This window comes from Delphinus delphis, chromosome 20 (genome assembly GCF_949987515.2).
Source record: "Delphinus delphis chromosome 20, mDelDel1.2, whole genome shotgun sequence".
Lineage (NCBI taxonomy): Eukaryota > Metazoa > Chordata > Mammalia > Artiodactyla > Delphinidae > Delphinus > Delphinus delphis.
Genome location: NC_082702.1, coordinates 13374328 through 13393094, shown reverse-complemented (window position 1 = coordinate 13393094; position 18767 = coordinate 13374328). Strand labels below are relative to the sequence as shown.

At 57.0% G+C, this 18767-nt stretch overlaps 3 protein-coding genes and 1 pseudogene across 7 annotated transcripts; 1 reads left to right on the top strand and 3 right to left on the bottom strand.

Moving 5' to 3' along the window:
* Positions 1–30: 30 nt before the first annotated feature.
* On the bottom strand, positions 31–2494 carry CCER2 (coiled-coil glutamate rich protein 2). The gene is made up of 5 exons (XM_060000055.1): positions 2365–2494; positions 2069–2109; positions 1820–1907; positions 1028–1491; positions 31–372 (listed from the first exon to the last, which is right to left on the bottom strand). Exons 1-5 carry the CDS (start codon positions 2438–2440, stop codon positions 283–285), a joined length of 759 nt encoding a protein of 252 aa, XP_059856038.1. The 5' UTR covers positions 2441–2494; the 3' UTR covers positions 31–282.
* Positions 2495–2525: 31 nt separating this feature from the next.
* SARS2 (seryl-tRNA synthetase 2, mitochondrial) lies at positions 2526–15257 on the bottom strand. Of its 3 annotated transcripts, XR_009517662.1 has the most exons (18): positions 14979–15257; positions 10917–11012; positions 9314–9343; positions 8595–8735; positions 8458–8512; positions 8078–8141; positions 7734–7839; positions 7000–7047; positions 6644–6752; positions 6280–6325; positions 6108–6195; positions 5901–6010; positions 5140–5233; positions 4952–5044; positions 4774–4839; positions 4523–4686; positions 3268–3323; positions 2526–2574 (listed from the first exon to the last, which is right to left on the bottom strand). XR_009517662.1 is itself a non-coding variant. In XM_060000044.1 (17 exons), exons 1-16 carry the CDS (start codon positions 15243–15245, stop codon positions 4543–4545), a joined length of 1557 nt encoding a protein of 518 aa, XP_059856027.1. In that variant the 5' UTR covers positions 15246–15257; the 3' UTR covers positions 3218–3323; positions 4523–4542. The 3 variants fall into 3 exon arrangements, 2 of the variants coding, with proteins under 2 accessions (XP_059856027.1, XP_059856028.1); XM_060000044.1 differs by lacking the exon at positions 2526–2574 and having other exon boundaries at positions 3218–3323; XM_060000045.1 differs by lacking the exons at positions 2526–2574; positions 3268–3323 and having other exon boundaries at positions 3692–4686.
* Positions 12321–12634, bottom strand: LOC132416317 (large ribosomal subunit protein eL39-like; annotated as a pseudogene).
* Positions 15258–15485: 228 nt separating the features above from the next.
* Positions 15486–18559, top strand: MRPS12 (mitochondrial ribosomal protein S12). 3 transcript variants are annotated; one of them, XM_060000056.1, is made up of 3 exons: positions 15486–15550; positions 15842–15909; positions 17867–18558. In XM_060000056.1, the coding sequence occupies exons 2-3, from the start codon at positions 15861–15863 to the stop codon at positions 18235–18237; spliced, it is 420 nt and encodes a 139-aa protein (XP_059856039.1). In that variant the 5' UTR covers positions 15486–15550; positions 15842–15860; the 3' UTR covers positions 18238–18558. The 3 variants fall into 3 exon arrangements, with proteins under 3 accessions (XP_059856039.1, XP_059856040.1, XP_059856041.1); XM_060000057.1 differs by having other exon boundaries at positions 15494–15555; positions 17867–18559; XM_060000058.1 differs by having other exon boundaries at positions 15505–15546; positions 17867–18559.
* The last annotated feature ends 208 nt before the right edge of the window (positions 18560–18767 follow it).

The following is an 18767-nucleotide window of genomic DNA, read 5'->3' as shown; positions in this document are numbered from 1 at the left end:
AAATCAAGTGCTACGCGATAAGCCTTGGTGGTTTTCTTTGTGCTTTATTCACTCGGGAGGGTTGGACTGCGTTAGACTGGTGTCAGGGCTGTTTCCTGAGTCAGTCTGAGCCCAGCCCCTCTACCCAGCTCAGACTTGGCCCCTCAGGCCTGGTTTCAAGGTGCACCCTTCTCCCCACTCCTGCAGGTTGGGGAGCAGAATGGGGTGACGGACTGGAAGGGTTTGGGTGTCAACAGTCCTAAGCCGGAGGGTGTGTGAGGAAGGAGGACACGAGGTCAGGGGTCAGCCCGCCCTCCTGAGCTCCTCTCCCAGCATCTCCGTCGCCTTCTTCAGCTCATCTCTCGTGTGCTCCAGCCGTTCCACGTCATGCTCCTGGGGGGATCAGAAGTGGGGTGCTCAGCACCCACCTTCAAAGGCAGGCCACCTCAGTGGTTGCCCATGAATGTGGGCCAGGTCAGTTCACTTAGTGGCAACCAGCAGTGGTCATCGTGGGCCGCGATGGTCGCCCTGCTGGTTGCTGCAACCCTGGAAGGGTCACGGCAGCTAACGTGGCCAGCGGTGAGGCCTGTGGTGTGTGCCATAGCCAACGGCGGCAGACAGAGGACTAGCAAAGGCGCTCCGCTGGGATGCTGTGACCCATCTGTGAGGTGATGGCCATTTCGGTCACTGCCACCACCTTTGCTTCTCATGACCCAGCAGTGGTGTCCATCTAGAGCCCAGTGAACCAGCCGCGGCAGCTACTTCTCATGGTGGCCAACTTGCTGGTCACAGGCTAGCAATGGTGGCTAACCCAGGCACTTCTGTGTGGTAATGGTGGCCTCTTGGTTACTGCAATGGAAGTACGGAAGCCCTCCTGGTCAAGTGAAGGCCCCGCTTAGATGCTGCTGCCTAGTCCTCGTGTCAGTCCTGGTCTCTACGGCCCGTTTGTGGTGGGTCTTGCTGTTCATGGCCCAACACCGGTGGCTGTTCGGTAGGAAGTCCACTGGCATCTGCTCCACCCCACTCCCCCCTTGCCTCCTCCACTCACCTCCCTGTCCGAAGCCTCTCTCTTCTCCTGCTTGGGCTCAGCTTCTGCCTGGTGGAGGTGGTGGCGGTCCTCGTGCCTCTCTCCACCCGCCTCGGCACCCGGCCACAGGCTGTGGCCCCTGCCCAGCACCTGCACCCCCTTCTCCTCTGCCTCGAACTGGGCCGTCTCCTCATCGCTGGTCTGCCCTGCCACCCGCTTCCACGGGCCCTCAATGGTCTCCACGGGCCCTCTCTCCTTTTCCTCCTCCTTTCTGTGGTCCTCCTGGCGCAGCCGGCCGTGGAGCTGCTCGCGGATGGCCTGTTCCCGCACTTCGGCCTTGTGGGTCCTTTCTGCTGCCTCCTCTTCCTCGTCCCTCACCTCCTGGCTGGACCTTGTCTTCCCAGCCTCTGGCTTTTTAAAATCCCCAACCAGGAGGCCTTTCTCTTCAGTGGACCCACAGCCGCAGGACTCTGTCTCACACATTTCTAGAGGAAAGAGAGGATGTTCTCTGTGCAGCCAAACAGAAAACAGCCCTAGAGGAGTTCTGGGGCTGCCCGAGGTCCCACAGGGGCACTGCCCAGACCTGGGAGGGGAGAGTCAGGTGCTGGGAGACACTCTCTGCCCCCATCCTGTACCCTTGCAGGGAGCCCCGAGGGTGGGGCTAGGGGCCAGGCTCCTTCAGTCTGGACACACTTGACAATGCCGGGCCAGCCCAGACAATGGCTCTAGGATGAGAAGAGGACACCCCTTCCTCCAGGCAGCCCTGGTGGGGTGGGAGCTCCTAAGAGGAACTGGGGCCTGGGCCCTCCTTACCTTTGTGGAGCAGAGCCATGCAGGGGCCTCGCTTGGCCTGGCCCAGCATCAGCACTTCTGTGACCACCTCTGCCAGACAGCGGGTCAGCTGGGGGTGAAGGGTCAGAGGGGAGGTTGAGGGTAGGGCAGATGGGGGGCATGAGAACAGTGGGAGGGTTGGAGGGGAGACAAAAGATCGTGGAGGGGGCTGGGCAGGGGGGACCAGGGCCCCAGGGAGATGAGGCAGGGCAAGAGGGCCGCAGTCCTCACCTCCTCCTTGGAGGGTCGCGGTGCCAGGGGAGCCGCGTTGGCTGTGGAGGAAGGACGGGGGCGCTGGGCTCGTACTCCGGGCGCTGTCCCGGGTGCTGATTCCAGCTCCGAGGTCGTCCCGGTACCCACAAGTCCCCTCCCCCAGCCCCCCTGCCAGGTGCGCCGTCTCCACCTGGAAGCTCAGCCCGTGAAAGCTCTAGTCTGGCCCCGCTGGGTGCGCCATCCCCGCCCCCGGTCACCCGAGTCCCCCGCTCCCCAGGCTGGCCGGGGGGGTCGCCCTGGTCTCAGGCGCTCACCCGCCCCGAGCAGCAGCGCCAGCAGAGGAGGCAGCAGCAGTAGCAAGAGCGGCACGGTGGGCTCGCGGCGCTGCATGGCGGGGCGTCCGGACCAGGGTCCTCGCACCGTGCGGCCGGGGAGGCAGCTCCTTATAACCCGCGCCCCCAGTGGCCCCCACGGGAGGAAGTGACGTCACCACCACCCGCTCCCCGCCAGATGGAGGGCAACAGCTGCGGGGCGGAGACCCGCCTGAGACCCTCAATTATTCATGGGGGCCCACTCCCTGCACCCTCCCCTCCAGCTTCCAGCCCCTGAGCTCCAGCGCGGGGGCGGGGGGGGGGGATTCTCTGCCCAGGTAAACAGGGTCTGATGAGCTTAAGGCCCCACTGGGAGGCGGGACCTGGGTTTGAATCCAGAGGCAGCCACTTACAGACCAACCTTAGGCAACTCCTTCCTTTCCTTGGCCCATTTTCTCCTCTGGAAAGTGGGTCTCATAAATCTACTTCCTCAGAGCTGTATCTGGGCCCCACCTGAGTCCCAGCTCCTCCACTACCAGCTGTGCAGCCCTGGGACAACTGCTTAATCTAAGACCTGTTCCTCACTTGTGAAACAGGGCTGGTGACAACCTACTCCACAGCTTGACGGGGAAGATTAAATCAGTTACTGCACGTTAGCGTGGGCAGTGCTTGGCACTGCGAACTACACAGGTCTGAGCTCCCTCATCCCAGTCATTTTTGTTGAGCGCCCATTACATGCCCAGTCCTCTTCTAGACCCTGGTGCTACAACAATGAATGGGGCTACTGGCAAACTTCCCTGGCCTCTTGGAGCAGACATCTGAGAATGGGGAAAGACAACACTCAAGGAAGGAGGCTGCGGCGCAGCACAGCACAGCGGCACAGATGCTGAGTGCTGGGGTGTTTACTTTGGCCACGCTGGTCAGGGAAGTCCTCTCGGAGGAGGTGACATCTGGGCTAAGGCCTGAGTGACAAAATGCAAGCAATCACACAAGATCTAGGGGAAGAGTAGCCAGGGAGCGGTCTAGCAAGTGCAGAGGCCTGAGCTGGGAATAAGTCTGAGGATGAGAACAGCAAGGCAGGTTGGGGGGTGGCCAGAGCACGACAGGGAAGAGGCTGGTTGAAGAGGAAGGTGGGGGGCGGGTCACGTGGGGCCCCGTGGACCATGGTGACAGCTTGCCCTTTCCCCTGAGTGAGATGGAGCCACGGGAGGGCCCTGAGCAGGGAGGGATGTGACCCAACGCAGGTGTCCACAGGGTCCCTCTGGCTTTGTGCGGGGGACAGGGAGCAGGAAGACGGCCGACAGACTGCCGCGACTCTCCAAATGGGAGATATCAGTGGACAGGCCCAGCGAGGGGCCAGGGACGAGAGGGCAGAGGAGGGTTCTGGAAATATTTTGAAGGAGGAGCTGCCGGGGTTTGCTGAAGGATGGGATGTGGATGTGGAGAGGAGAGAACAGTCGAGGATGACTCTCAGGGCTGCGGCCTGAGGAGCTGGGAGAGCAGTTCCAGGTACTGAGACAGGGGCACTTAGGGGAGGAGTGAGTTCTGGCTTCACCGAGTTTGGGCTGCTTCCTGGACCCCACCCGGAGCTGGGGAATGAGGGGGGAGGTTGGACGTGAGGTGCCACTTGTCCCAGAGTCAGGGGAGAGGCCTCGGCATCCTCTCAATTCCCTCAGTGGCCCCCAAGCTACCCTCCACGTGCTCTGGGGATGCTGGACACTTCTGGCTTGGTTCCTGCAGCCACAGACCCCCTGAGGATTCAGCACCTCTGAGCAATAGCCCAGCATCCCTAGCAGGTTGGCCAGGCCACCCCCCTAACTCACAGACCCACAAAGGCCTTTGTTCCACTATTTATTGGGGGACTTTCTCTTAAGCACTGAGGGCGGGAAGAAGGAAGGAGGGATGGAGGCCTTCCCCCATCCCTAGAACCTCCAAGTCCCCTTGGAGGAAACACTGCTTCCCAGCACAGGCTGGGAGCTCCAACGACAACAGGGTCACTGACTGATCCTGAGGAAGTAGGGGCACAGGAGTGGTGGACCCTGGAGTCCAGGGGCCCAGGCGGGGAGCTGACATGAGGAAGGCAAATGTCGGGATGGCTCAGGACAACAGGTCCCAGGGGCCCAGCGACCCCCTAAGCTCCAGGAAACAGCGACAACCCTACTGGCCAACGAGGATGAGTCCTCAGCTCGAGGCAGGCTGGCCCGGGAGCCTGGGCTTCTGGGGCTGGTTGGGGCCGATGTACTGGAGAGGCACGTGGGTGGGGGTCGTGATCCGATCGGTGCTGAGGTAGGGCTGGAGGACAGGGGGCACGAGCACCGAGCCGTCCTGGGGAGAGAGCAGGCCTCAGGCGGCTGCCCTGCCAGCCCTGCAGCCTCCGCCTCCCTGCGTGAGATCCTCCCGCTGCCCCCTCACCTTTTGCTGATTGCTCTCCAGGAGCGCAATGAGGAGGCGGGGGACAGCACAGGCTGTGGCGTTCACCTGCGAGAGGGGCACGCTCAGACCCAGCTGCCGGCCGGCCCAGGGAGGGGCTGAGGTGGTGGGCCCGGGGCGCCGGGGCACTGGGGAGGGTGGGCGAGGGTGTGTGGCTCACCGTGTGGGCGAACTGCAGCTCCCCGGCCTCCGTCTGGACCATGACGTGGAGGCGGCGGCTCTGGAAGTCCGTGCAGTTGGAAGCACTGGTGACCTGGGCATGGGGGTGGGGTGGGCTGAGACGATGGGCCGTCGGCGGCGGTGGGGTCCTCTTTCCCACCCTGTCGCCCCGCCGGGCAGGGGGCTCACCTCGCCAAAGCGGCCTCGGCCCGGCATCCAGGCCTCGATGTCAAACTTGCGGTAGGCGGGCAGGCCCAGCTCCTGGGTGGGCATGTCCAGGACCCTGCAGCCCAGGAGAAAGACATGGCAAGGGCCAGCAGGTGAGAGGTGGTGGAGGAGCAGGGCAGGGGCAAGGGGAGGCGATGGAAGAGGAGGCAGCCAAAAGAGGGAAATGCAAGGGATAAGGTAGAGGACAGCGGCAAAGGGGAAGAGGTGGCCGAGTGGGCTGTTCACCATCGCCGTGCTTCCTTCTGTAACAGGAGCACCCTCAGGTTTTTGTAATGGGTCACCCAGATAAAAGTCCACCCTTCCCAGCTTCTCTTGAAAGCTCCGTGTGACTGACAGGGTGCGAGGAGGTGGGGCTTGTGACGTCCAGTCACCCCCTTAAAGGGAAGGGGTGTGCCCTCGCCCCCTGGAGGGTGAAGAGCCATACTGGACCATGCAGATGAGGCAGCACCCTAGGGATGGGGAGCAACAGGAGGGAAGGGGCCTGGTCTGGACACTGGAGTGCCCTGCGCAGCTTATGCGGCCATTACGATCCTATGCGGGATTTTATAGACTGATAGGTAGACGGACATCCTATATATAATCGTAACACAGGCAAAAGGGGGCAGAGGGAGAAGAGGTGGTGAGGATTTTCAAGATGGGGGAGCACCTAGCCAGCCCTTCCCTCCCTCCTCCCTCACCCCCATCCTCTGCCACCCACCTCAGCCCCCGGCCCCTCCCCGCACCGGAAGTGCAAGCCCAGCTCTGTCAAGATCTCCATCTGAAGGGACAGGAACTCCTCCAGCAGCTGCGAGCTCTGCTCCAGCCCAGGGCCTGTCACCCCAAACATCTCCACCTGGGGCAGGGCGGGGGGCACAGGAGTCAGGAGGCGCTAGGCTGTTGGGCTCGACGGGCTGGGGCGCTGGGCTGTTGCCAGTCCTAGCTATGCCAACCTTGGTGAAGTGGTGCACTCGATACAGCCCCCACGGCTCCTTCCCCGTGTCTGTTTCCGCCCGGTAGCAGGTACTGGAACAAACCATCCTGGGGGGAGCAGGGTAGGTGGGGTCAGGGAGAGGAGAGGGAATGTCACTGGTGGGGACAAGGTCTAAAGGAACTGGGCATCACCTGATTGGCAGATCCCTGAAGGCCACAGAGTGGTCCATGAAGTAGCCTGGGAGGAGAGGAGGACAGAATGGGTCAGCCAAGGCCACCATCCAGCCAGCCATAGGAAACCTTTGTGAGAATTACAAAAGGTGTCCCCTCTAGCAGATGCAACCTCAAGTCAGGACATGTGGCTGGATCCTCACCGTACCACTGTGCAGTAAACAACCTACACAACTGTACACGTAGGCCCTGGGGTCGCTGAGATATCCTGGGCGTGCAGCCATCACCCGCCAGGAGGCTCCTGGCTGTCCCCTTTTGATCCCCTCCTGCTCTGAGGACACTGGAGGTGTCCTCACCCCACTCTTGCGCCCAGGTAGGAACTCACCTGCAAGTCCCACCTCTGCTGTCCCGGCCAGGTTGAGGTCTTCAAAGCGGGAGGGGTCGATGTTGTAAATTTGGGATGGTTTGGCATTTGGTGTCATCCCACAGCCTTCCTGCGGAGGAGGCCAGGCCACAGAGGTCAGGGGTCAGGTAACCTGGGTGGCCCCCATTCTGCAGTCACAACCCCTGCTCCTCCCCTGAAAGCATCTGGAATCACCCTGAGCTCCCTGTTATGGCTTGACCCCCTCAACGCAGCCCCAGGGCAGGTTCCTCAGGGGAGACAGGCTGGTCTCTCCACCTGGAACCCTCAGAATGGGGCCTGACACACGGCTGGGCATGGGGAACAGAGTCCTCACTCACAAACACAGCTCCTCGGAGAAGGTCTGGCACCGTCATGGGGGTGAAGCCCTGTGAGGGGGGACGGGAGGGGTGAGGAGCACAGCCAGGACCCCCACCAGACCCCAAGCTCAGGCCTGAAGAAAGGACGCTGCAGGGTGGGCCAATGGCTCCCCCGTGTCACTCCAAAGTCCATTTCACTTCAGAGGAGATCGAGGCAGGCCTGAGCAAGTGGGCTTGGAGCTGGACCCGGGGTCCTGGGCCCCTGTCACTGGGGCCCCCTCTGCTGGTGCTTCCTGGTTTCCTCACTTGGATATACCACTTAGATCTGACCATGTCCCTCCCCTGCTGAAAGCCTTCTGTGGCTCCCCAGTGCCCTCAGGAAATGTCTGAGTCCCTCACCATGGCTAACATCCCCTGCATTCATCCCTTGCCGACACCTCCGGTTTCAACGGATGCTGTATTTCCCCAACACTCCCTGTACACTGCAAGCAGGCAGTGAGGGGCAGTGGTTACAGGTGCGGCTCCACACGCTAGCTGGGAGACCCTGGCTAGTTACTCCCTCATCCATCTTTAAAGGGGATAATAATAGCACTCACCTCGTAAAGTTGCCCTAAGAATTAAATATGTCAATAATACATGTAAAGCTCTGAAAACAGTGACTGGAGCAGAGGTCACCCCCTCCTCTCCACCCTGAGCCTTCAGAGCTCAGCTTCAATGCCACCCCCTCCAGGCAACCCTCCCATCCAGGCCCATACCCGGTGGATGAGCTTGTTGAGTGTGAAGTTGACCAGGCCGTGCTGCAGGAGGGCCCCAGCCCCACGCAGGTAATAGGAGCGGTGGCCAGACACGTGGGACAGACGCCTGGTAGACAGATGGGCAGACAGGCGGGGGCACGTGGGCCAGGGCTGGTGGGGGAAGAGGGGGACTCAAGCACCCCGGGGCAGAGGCCCAGCTGCCAGGCGGGGGGCCAGGCATCAAACATTCATGCCGGGCAAGGCCCTGGCAGTTCCACATCCCATGCTGAGCCCAATGAGGCAGAGCCGGCAGCCAGCTGTTGGGTTGGGAGGGCTGGGCGATGGGGGCTGGGAGGGGGGCTCACTTCTGACGGATGATGTCGAGTTTCTCAGCTATTTCCAGGTGGCCCCGGGGTTGGAAGGAGAAAGCTATATACGGATGAAAAGCAATGGGGTAAGAGGGGGAGGAGAGACAGGGACAGAGAGAAAGAGGATTAGAGAGAGAGCGGAAGAAGAGGAGGACAGAGGGAGGGAGAGAAAAGGAGAGGAAAAGAGAGGGGGGAGGAAAAAAAGACAAATACATGTGTGCGTGTACACACACACACACGTGTACCCGCACACACACACATACGAGACAGGGTGAGAAATGAGAAAGCCCTGGGGCTCTACAGGCTCCAGCCATGGTCCCAGACCCCAGGAGCCCCCGCCCCCAGCCTGGGGTCCCCTGGCCTGGGCTGTGGTGCACCTGGCTTGTCTCCAACCACATGGAGCACTCGGGCCTGGCTTTCGTCCCCGACGGGCTGCAGGGAAACAGTGGGTGTCACTGGGACGGTGGCACTAGGTGGACCCCTGGCCTCCCCCGCTGCCCAGCGCGACGCTCACCACGTCTGGGTGGGTCTGGTTGGGCAGCCTCAGCGCCCGCAGGTAGAACTGCTCCTCAAGTTGGGCCTCCTTGGGGTACAGGAGCATGAGTTGCTTCCGGATCTCCCGGCCACGTGCCCGCAGACTCTGATACTGGGGGTCCTGGGAGTGGGGCAGGCAGGGTCAGCCCAGGAGCGGGTGGGGTCCCTCAACCAGTTTGACCTTGATCCCAGCTAGCACAACCTCTGTGGTGGATGTCTGCTGCTGCCTGTTTTCACTCAACATCTGGTATTTCCTTCCAGGAACCTCCCCTCACCACCACAGGGACATGGCTCTGGCCTGGTCTACTAGAACATTCCATTGCTTTGACCATAGTGATTGGCTTAAAGACAGGCACATGACCCAAGATGAACTCATGAGAATCAGCCCCAGGGCTGTGTCTGGAGCTGTCAGGAAAATGGTCCTCTCTGCACCAGACCCTGCCTCCCCTTGCCCCAAGGGGAGAAAGCTGGTCTGGGAATAAGAAGGAAGCAGAAGCAAATATGGGCCAGGACCTGGATCCAGCTGTACCTGAAGCCAATCTTTTTAGTTTCATGAATCAATAGAGCCTCTTGATGTTATTTTCCTTACTCCTATTTGAGTTATGTTTTCTATTACATACAATGGAGACTTCATGGCTGATAATGGGATCTTTGCTGCCCACCCCTCACCAGGGACAGGATATCAACTCCCTGTAGTACCTGCTGCACTTGATTGTGGTCCTGGTTTACCTGTAGAAAAGAGAAGGAGGCGGTGATCAGGTTGATGAAGTTGGGGATGGGGAGGAGGGGTGAAAGGTCAGGGCCAGGGGATCTGAATTCTTTGCTCTGCCGGTGCCTGGCTGGACCCTCCTCCACTCTGTGCCTCAGTTTCTCTGTCAGTAAAGCTGGGAGGAGGCAAGGTAACATAATAGTAATCATGCCTGCAGCTCCATTTATTGAGTGCTGCCTCATGCCTGGCCAGGTGCAGAGGACTCTCATATGATCCTATTTCTTCATAACCCACTCCATGAGTTTCGTGCGTCAATGTGATGCCCGTTTTTTTTTTTTTTTTTTTTTTGGGGGGTTGAGGGTGGGGGGGTGATGCCCGTTTTGTAGATGAGAAAACTGAGGCTCGGAACGGTAAGGTCTGTGAGCATGCATTTGGAGGCCTGAGACCAAGGGTCTGTGATACTCTGAACCTTCTGTGGTCCTGAGCACCAGAGGGAATCAGGCAGATCTGGGTCTGAATGTTGGGTGCCTACCAGCTGTGCGCCCTTAGGCAAATCTCTTCCCTTCGCTGAGCCTTGGTATCCTGGTCTGTGAAATGGGCTAACAGGAGCTCCTTAGTAGGGCTGTTGCCTGGCTTCCTGAGAAGATGAGCTAGTGCTCACTGAACATGAACTGTGATCAATCTTGTTGTTTTCACTGGCTGCTCGCCTGTGATGCATGTAGCCCAGGGCCTGGCAAGACACAGCAGGTCACTGGGAGATGTAGTTAGGGTTGGGAGAGTGGTGAAAAGCTGCCCAAATGCCTGGGTGCCAATCCCACCTCTCCTGCTTCCTAGCTGTGAGACAGGCACATTTGAACCTCTTGAGGTCTCGGTTTCCTCAGCTGTAGAACCGGGTTTGTATTGTTCCTGACTCACAGAGCTGTGACGATTGAGAGTAAGGAAAGCACCTAGGACAGCGCCTGGCAGGCAGCGATGGCTATGGACACGTCTGCTATTATTACGATGACTGCTTTTCAGCCCTCTGTGGCAGACGCTGTTGGCTGTCTAACCCAAGACCATTTGCCCTCCTTCCTCCTTCTAGCCAGAGATCCCTGACTCAGTTCACCCTCCCCTGGGTAGCCTGCAGTTCAGGGAACGTGGGCCCAGCCAAGGTTGCCTCTTGTCATTGACTGGTGTGGCTGTGGGGTGTCTGGGCCCGTGAGACATGAGGGGACTCTGCTGGATGCTTCAGGAAAGGTCTCCCTGCTCTTGGAAAAGGCACTCAAGCCAGAGAAGTCCTGTTTTCTGCCTCTGGCAGAGACATGCCAGGAGACGCTGTACCACGGCAGGCACCCTGGGACCCTGAGGGGGCAACTGAGGTCAAATCAACATGGTGAGGTTGCAGGTGGAGAGAGAGGGAAGGAACCTGGCTTAGGGATGCTGGGGGGAGCTGCTAATTCATCAGTCCCAGGGATGCCTGGCCCTGGGTGGCTTGTTGTGTGACATAATGAATGTCCACCTCCTTCACGTTCCATAAATTGGGTTTCCTGTTACCTGCAGCCAGAGGCATCCTCCTGCCACCCCACCCCACCCACCCAGGACCCCCGCGCTCACCAGCAGGGCCTGCACTGCCTCAGCCACGGCCCCCTTCTCCTCCTCCAGGCTCCGGATCTGCTCCCGCTGCTGCCTCAGCTCCTGCCATGTTGAGATCTGGGGGTGGACACAGGAGGGAAAGATGTGAAGCGGCCACTGTCCCCTGCCCCTTCTGGCTGGAGCCTCGTCCCCTCGGCCCCCTGGACCAGCAGTGGGGTGAGGTAGAGACCACTCACTGTCCCCCAGTAGCCATTCTCCCCTCCTTCCCTTCAGTACTTGAACCCTCTGATGTTTAGCCGGGCACACAGCTGCCCAGAATTAAGACACACTCCCAGCCTCCCGGGCAGCTACATGTGTCTGTGGGCCCAAGACTGACCAAGGGACATGAGCTGAAGTGGTAGGTGTCACTCTTGAGTTGCCTCCTTAAAGATAAGCCCCCATTCTGGACTTTCTCACTCCCTTTGGACTGGACGACGGACCCTGAGGAGAGGTGAACAGGACAACCCCCTAAGGGATGCAGAGCAAGAAGACGAAAGGACCTGGACGCTGGGGGACGTGGAGCTGAGCCGCACTTACCTCTTGACTCTCATGTGAGAGCAAAACAGCCTCTGTCCTATGGGGCGGCCACGGCAGCTACACCTGCACTCACCAACCCAGGGGGGTCAGGAGGGTCAGGAGGGGCGGGAGAGACGCAGCCCCCTCCAGCCCTCACTCTTTGGGCACACCTACTGCTGTGGAGTCCCTCTGTGAGCCCAGATCCCCGAGCAAAGCCCTCTGTCCTCTCTGGCTGCAGTTTTCCCTTCGACAAAATGGTGCAAGCAACACTGTCCTACGTCCCTGGAAGGGGGAGGGGAAGCCAGAGGGGAGAGAGGGAGATCACAGGATGGTTTGTTACCCACTTGGTGGCTCCCCCTGGATGTCTCCTGGACACCTCCCAGCTCACCGTGTGCAAGAGTGACTCTGGGAAAAGTATCTCCCCCACATCTGCTCCTCCTCAGGGACAGCCCCACTAACGCCCACCCTCCACCCCAGCCCCGCAGCCAGGTACCATGTCCTGATCTTTCTGTCCTTCCTCATCTCCCCACTCCTGCCCCACCCCAGATCCCGTCATCACCCCCCAGAAGCCCTGTGCCAGCCTCCTGGCCTTCAGGCTCACCTTCTCCAGTCCAGCCAGAGTTCTTATACAATCCTCTCCTGCCTGAGAGCACCCCTGGCCCCCAGCGCCCCCAGGAACAAACTGCATGCCCTGCTACTGCCTGACAAGCCACACGCCATACTCCTCTCCATACTTATGCCCTAAGGAAGTGTTTTTCAAGCTTTGGAATGTGATCCGTTTGTGGGTTATAAATTTAACTTAGGGTCTCTAAACCAGCACTTTAGTAAACTGAGGTAAAACATACATAAAACTTACCTTTTTATTTTTTTCTTTTTCCCAACAAAAGGTTCACATGTTTATTACTGAGCTACACAGTGAGCAGTGGTGAGGAAAGATCAAGAAAAGAGGAGAGAGCATCAAACACAGGCAGTTGTTCCAGACACTAGTGATGTTCTGACAATGTGCGCCACTTCATATGTGAGGCTCCTTATAGACCCAGCTTGGTTCTTCTCCAATGTCTTCTCTTAGAGTTGTACCTGATTTTATTACCAGTTTTCATTCGAATCCACTGGGGAATGGGACGATTCTACTTTTGTTTCTTGGCCAGGAATCGCTTGATCCTGAAAGTCTTGTGAGAAGACATGGCGAGGAGTAAATCCAACCACCAAAATTTACCATTTTAATAATTTAAAAAGTATCTTAAAAATTTATTTATTTTTGGCTGCATTGTGTCTTCATTGTTGCATGTGGGCTTGCTCTAGTTGCAGTGAGCAGGGGCTACTCTTCGTTGCAGTGCAAGGGCTTCTCATTGCGATGGCTCCTCTTGTTGTGGAGCACGGCCTCCACACGGTGCATGGGCTTCAGTAGTTGTGGCACGTGGGCTCAGTAGTTGTGGCGCATGGTCTTAGTTGCTCCGTGGCGTGTGGGATCTTCCTGGGCCAGGGCTGGAACGCATGTCCCCTGCACTGGCAGGTGGATTCTTAACCACTGTGCCACCAGGGAAGTCCTTTAACCATTTTTTAAGTGTACAGTTCGGGGAGGAGGGATAAATTGGGAGATTGGGACTGACCTATACACACTATATAAAATAGATAACTAATAAGGACCTAATGTATAGCACAGGGAACTCCACTCAATATTCTGTAATGACCTATATGGAAAAAAATCCAAAAAAGAGTGGATATATGTGTATGTATAACTGATTCACTTTGCTGTATAGCAGAAACTAACACAATATTGTAAAGCAACTACTCCAATAAAAAATTGTTTTTAAGTGTACAGTTCAGTGGCATTAAGTACATTCATATCGTCGTGCTATCATCATAACTACCCACCTCTGGAACTTCTTTACATTCCCAAACTGAAACTCTGTACCCATTAAACTTTCTCCCCTCCTGCCCCTGACAACCACCATTCTACATTCTGTCTCTGTGAATTTGCTCCAGGTGCCTCATACAACTGGAATCACACAGTATTTGCCCTTTTGTGACTGGCAAATTTCACTTAGCATAACGTCTTTAAAGTGCATCCACGTTGTAGCATGTGTCAGAATGTCCTTCCTTTTTAAGGCTGAATGTTATTCCATTGTATGTATTTACCACATTTTGTTTATCCATTTATCCATCAGTGGACCCTTGGGTTGCTTCCACCTTTTGGCCACTGTGACTAACGCAGCTATAAACATGGGCATACAAATATCTGAGTCCCTTCTTTCAGTTCTTTTTGGGTATATATCCAGAAGTGGAATTGCTGGAATACATGGTAATTCTATGTTTAATTTTTTGAGGAACTGCCATATATTTTTTGTTTTTCTTTTTTGAAAAATTAATTAATTTTTAATTATTTTTGGCTGCGTCGGGTCTTCCTTGCTGTGCACAGGCTTCCTCTAAGTTGTGGCGAGCGGGGGCTACTCCTCCTTGCAGTGTGCGGGCTTCTCATTGCGGTGGCTCCCCTTGTTGCGGTGCTTGGGCTCTAGGCACGCGGGCTTCAGTAGTTGTGGCTCGCTGGCTCTAGAGCACAGGCTCAGTAGTTGTGGCGCATGGGATTCGTTGTTCCGCGGCATGTGGGATCTTCCCGGACCGGGGCTTGTACCTGTGTCCCCTGCGTTGGCAGGCGGATTCTGAACCACTGCGCCACCAGGGAAGTTCCTAGGTTTTCTTTTTTAATTAACTTCTCTGAGCCTTAACTTCCCCTCTGATAAAATAGGGGAAATAATGGTACCCACGTCATAAAGTTGTGAAATTTAAATGAGACTCATCTGTGTAAAGCACTTAAAATAGGATGGTAGGGGGGCCCAAGAGAGGGCTGGGAGGATTTGGGGTCCCCATCATCCTCAGCACCCCAGCAGGGTCTAGAAGTATGGTGACCCTGGTTCTAGTTCCCCAGCATGCAGTACTATATAAGTGCTAGCTTTATTATTATTAATAATAATATTCACTGCCTTATTCTCAACATCTGGAACACAACAGGGGTGCTCCCTACATATCTGTTCAAAAGCACATTCATTCATTAAATAACACTATTTAACTGCCTACTACCTGTGGGGTAGGTGCACAACTCTACCTCTCATTCTCCAAAGGCAAGAGGCAACCCCCGCCCCTACCGCTGATTCACACCCCCCCGCCGCTGATTCACATCCCTGTCCCCCATTTTCCTTCGTGGCCTTAGGATAAGCCTGGCATGAGGTCTAAGCACAGAGGACGCTGGCAGACAGTAAGTTCCTAACGCAGAGTGGGTACCCAGCACGCTTTATGGGGCAAGCGCATCATGGGTATCTAGACAGTAGGGCCTTAGCACTCTGGCTAACTGGCACGTAGTTAGGTGCCAAGTACAACACGTTGGCTAAACTTGGGAAGGAACTAAAATTCCTGCGATAAGACCGGCCCCTGCTGGAGAGTTTCTTGCTAGCCCATTTCGTCCGTAAAACGAACAGCCAATAGACAAAGCGGCCCGGCCTCGCAACCACCGGCCGGCGCAAGCGCACTCACGATCGTGGGCAGATCCTCCGACCGCAGCTCCCCCTTGCGGAGCTCCAGGGCGCGCGCGGCCTCTTCCGGGTATGCGCACAGCGGCTCCATGTCCAGCTGAGGGAGCGCGCTGTAGCCCTCACGCGCGTGCTCGTACAGGAGGTTCCGGTCTCGTCTCTCTGTAGCGAAACTTCTCCTTGGGCTCTGGTTGCAAACGCAGCCTCCCCGGAGCCGCGAGCCCCGAGCAGCCACCAGAGGCCACAAGCGCCGCATTATGGACGCAGCCATCTTGGAAGGGGGACAAAGAGACACGCACTCTTCGTCCCGCCCACTACGCGTTTAGACTAATTGCAAAGCAGCTATTCTTGGGACTAGCCAATCAGAGCCTGGAAGGGGTGAGCCCTCTCCCATGCCTCAAGAAAAAAGATCAGCGAGAACAGTTGACCGAGATTGACACTGTCGTTGCCCAATCGTCATCTGTTCCCCGCCCCTTCAGTGTACGGGAGAGGCAGAACCAGCCAATCCCTGCCGGGATAATCCCTAGACCGTGCTAGAGGCCGCATTCGGCGTGTCTGTGGACCCGGCTAGGGTCGGTAAGGTCGGCAGAGTTCTCGGGTCCTCCAAACTTCCCGGGCCTCCTCTCAGTTTCTAGTTTCCTTCTGTTTGTGAGCGGGGGCGGTTGGGAGAGCCTATTCAGAGCAAGACTAAATTTACGGAGGGATTTTCTGTTAGCAGCGTTAGGGGTTGTGGTTTTACAATGAGAGGAAATTCCTTAGATTTAACCGGAAGGCTCCGAGAGTGGGATGGGGAGAATTTGGACCCTCCCCCGACTACGGCCACTTTCCCTTCCTCCTGCTTAATGAGTCTCTTATCCCCTAACACAGGGACGCTGCAGGCGGCGGGATGTCCTGGTCCGGCCTTCTCCGTGGCCTCCGCACGTCCCTAAATCATGGTAAATGGGGGGCTTGGGCTGCAGAGACGAGGCTGCGTGAGGGTTATTTCCCCTGGGACTTGTGTCCCTCTGCCTTAGCCCCGAGTTTCGGCGGAGCAGGGGTTTCAAGGGCAAGAGGTAGGAAGTAGCATTTAGGCGTCTGGTGGGTATCAGGAGTTCGGATCAATTATTTTTTTCAGCAAATGATATTAAATACTTCCCATGGGTGAGACATCCAAGCAAGACTTTGAAGTCATTCATTCAACTGACGTTTTCTTTTCCTTTTTTTTTTTTGGCCGAGCCACACGGCTTGTGGGATCTTAGTTCCCTGATCAGGGATCAAACCCGCGCCCCTTGCACCCTTGCAGTGGAAGCGTGGAGTCTCAACCACTGGACCGCCAGGGAAGTCCCCAACTGATGTTTTTCAAGAGCCTACTACATGCCAGGCACTGAGAGGGACACTTTATTTATGAACCTAGTTCTTCCACAAACATCAAATGATTCTCCTGGGCCATGCCCTTATGAGAAATATTCCACTCAGTCACTCTGCAGACCTTTATTCACCAAGGGTCACAGGACTGGACAAGACAGATCTGTGCCCTGCTTGGGGAATCTGGGCTGGCTTGACATGCATATTTCATGGAAGCCTCTCACACACGGTGCTAAGGAGGGAGACCTGAGTGTGGTGCCCACCATACAGATGAGGACACTGAGGCACTGAGAGGTGAACAGTCTTGGTCAAGGGCAGACCCGTCGGAAGAGACTTCTAGGAATGTCTCGTCCTGAGGATTGTGCTGTAACTTGAGGCATAAGGACACATGGAAATGGACTGTAGGGCCAGGACCTGCCCTGAATCTGGAGGGGAGTGTGACATTTGGGTGTGAGAGGGCATTCGTGCTAGGGACACAGAGAGAGGATGCACCTCACAGCTCTGGCCTGGGAACTCCAAGAGGACATGGCCCAGGGTTGTCTCAGTCACCACTGCGTCTCCATTATTGATTGGGGCCAAGACACAGTAGGTGCTCAATGAATGTTTGTTGAAGAGAATCCAGTTGTTTGAGTCTTTTTATGTCCTATTTCCTGTCTATGAGCACATCCTGTCATCTACCTTAGAACCATATTCCTGCCCTTTTCCCCCACCTGCCTTTCCTCTCACTGCACTGCAGCCACACTGCCCTCCTTTCTGTTGATGTGTTCGTGGACACAGGCTGAGGCTGGAGCAGGGATAACGAGGGGGCAAGTGAGGAGATGAGGTCAGAGAAATAGCTCGCAGACCATGTGGGGCCTCGTGGGCCCCCCGGGGGGGAATTCGGCTCTTACCCTCACTGAGATGGAGCCACACGAGGGCTCTGAGCAGGGGAGGGATGTGATCTGACCCAGGTGTCCATGGGGTCCCTGTGGCTTCGAGTGGGGAGCAGACAGTAGGAGTCGGGAGACCTGGGAGGAGGACGAAGGAGGACAGGAGAGTCCAGTGGGAGACGGGGGTGGACAGGACCAGGGTGGATGCCATGGGGGAGGGAGAAAAGGGATTCTGATCAGTTGTGAAGGTTCAGTTGATGGGATCTGCTCACCGGGATAGGAGAGGGTGCGACGGGAGGAGGAGGAGTGACACCTCCCAGGGATACCCCTTGGGGTCGCTGTGGAGCAGCATAAATTAACGTAGGTACGATGCATAGAACAGTACAGGACACAGTGGGAGCCTGTTTGCGTTTACTGTTGTTTAAACAGCATTAAAATTAATGTCTTCTTTGCAGAATAAAATGAGTTAATTCATAGAAAATGCTTAAAATAGGACCTGACACGTGGTGGTTACTCCGTAAATGTTATATTACTCTCAGCCGTGAGTACCCCTAGCCGTAAACAAATGCACCCTGGCGAAGTGCTTGGAACGGTGCCGAGAACACCAGAGCGGAGTGGCTGATGCTATCATCTGTTCGCTGGGATAATAACCGCGGCCCTCCCGGTTGTGTCTCTCCAGGCCTAGCCCTGGCCCCGCGGCCTTGGGCCCCGCGTCCCATGGCCACCCTGAACCAGATGCACCGGCGGGGTCCTCCAAAGCATCCGCCTACGAAAGTGGGCCCCACGGAGGGCCGGCCACAGCTGAAGGGCGTGGTCCTGCGCACGTTCATCCGCAAGCCCAAGAAGCCCAACTCGGCCAACCGCAAATGCTGCCGCGTGCGGCTCAGCACCGGTCGGGAGGCCGTCTGCTTCATCCCCGGAGAAGGCCACAACCTGCAGGAGCACCACATCGTGCTCGTGCAGGGCGGCCGCACGCAGGACCTGCCCGGCGTCAAGCTCACCATCGTGCGGGGCAAGTACGACTGTGGCCACGTGCAGAAGAAGAAGTGACTCCCTCCCCACCTCCCCCGGGACACGGCGGGTGGGTGATCACCGCAGAACAAAACCTTCCCCTCGGGGCCCCTGCAGTGTCCTTGGGAAGCTAGTACAACTCTAGAAGTAGCTGGTCATGGTTCAAAGCCTGGCCGCCTCTTCCATCAGGACCACCCTTAACCCATAGTGGTCCTGGGTGTGAGTCAGAAAAAAGGCGCCCCTCTCCCAACACTCTTGGTTTCCATGTTGGCGCCAGGGACCTCTTCTGCTGGGACGAGACACTGTAGTGCCATCTACTGGGAAGGGGTTGCAATAAACACAGAGACACGCCCCCCCCCACCCCCTTGTGGTATTTGCATGGTATTTGCCCTCTGTGTGGTCTTGGGCACCGACATCGCCTCTGGCCTCAGTTTCCTCCTGCAGAAAAAAATAGCTCCACTTGCAGTATCGCCTTTGTTGGGTTTGGTGAAGATTAACCTGGGTGCTTTATGTGTATAACACATGCAGTGGCCACTCTGTTTTAAACTTTGGAGTTAGTGGGCAGCACT

Coding starts and splice junctions, on each gene's coding strand:
- CCER2 (XM_060000055.1), bottom strand. CDS start 2,440: ATGCAGCGCCGCGAGCCCACCGTGCCGCTCTTGCTACTGCTGCTGCCT. Junction 1,908..2,068: donor CGCGACCCTCCAAGGAGGAG/GTGAGGACTGCG, acceptor CTTCACCCCCAG/CTGACCCGCTGTCTGGCAGA. Junction 373..1,027: donor GAGAGGCTTCGGACAGGGAG/GTGAGTGGAGGA, acceptor TGATCCCCCCAG/GAGCATGACGTGGAACGGCT.
- SARS2 (XM_060000044.1), bottom strand. CDS start 15,245: ATGGCTGCGTCCATAATGCGGCGCTTGTGGCCTCTGGTGGCTGCTCGG. Junction 6,753..6,999: donor TTCTCCGAGGAGCTGTGTTT/GTGAGTGAGGAC, acceptor CCTCCTCCGCAG/GAAGGCTGTGGGATGACACC. Junction 5,045..5,139: donor GCCGAGGCCGCTTTGGCGAG/GTGAGCCCCCTG, acceptor CCCCATGCCCAG/GTCACCAGTGCTTCCAACTG.
- MRPS12 (XM_060000057.1), top strand. CDS start 15,861: ATGTCCTGGTCCGGCCTTCTCCGTGGCCTCCGCACGTCCCTAAATCAT. Junction 15,910..17,866: donor CCGCACGTCCCTAAATCATG/GTAAATGGGGGG, acceptor GTGTCTCTCCAG/GCCTAGCCCTGGCCCCGCGG.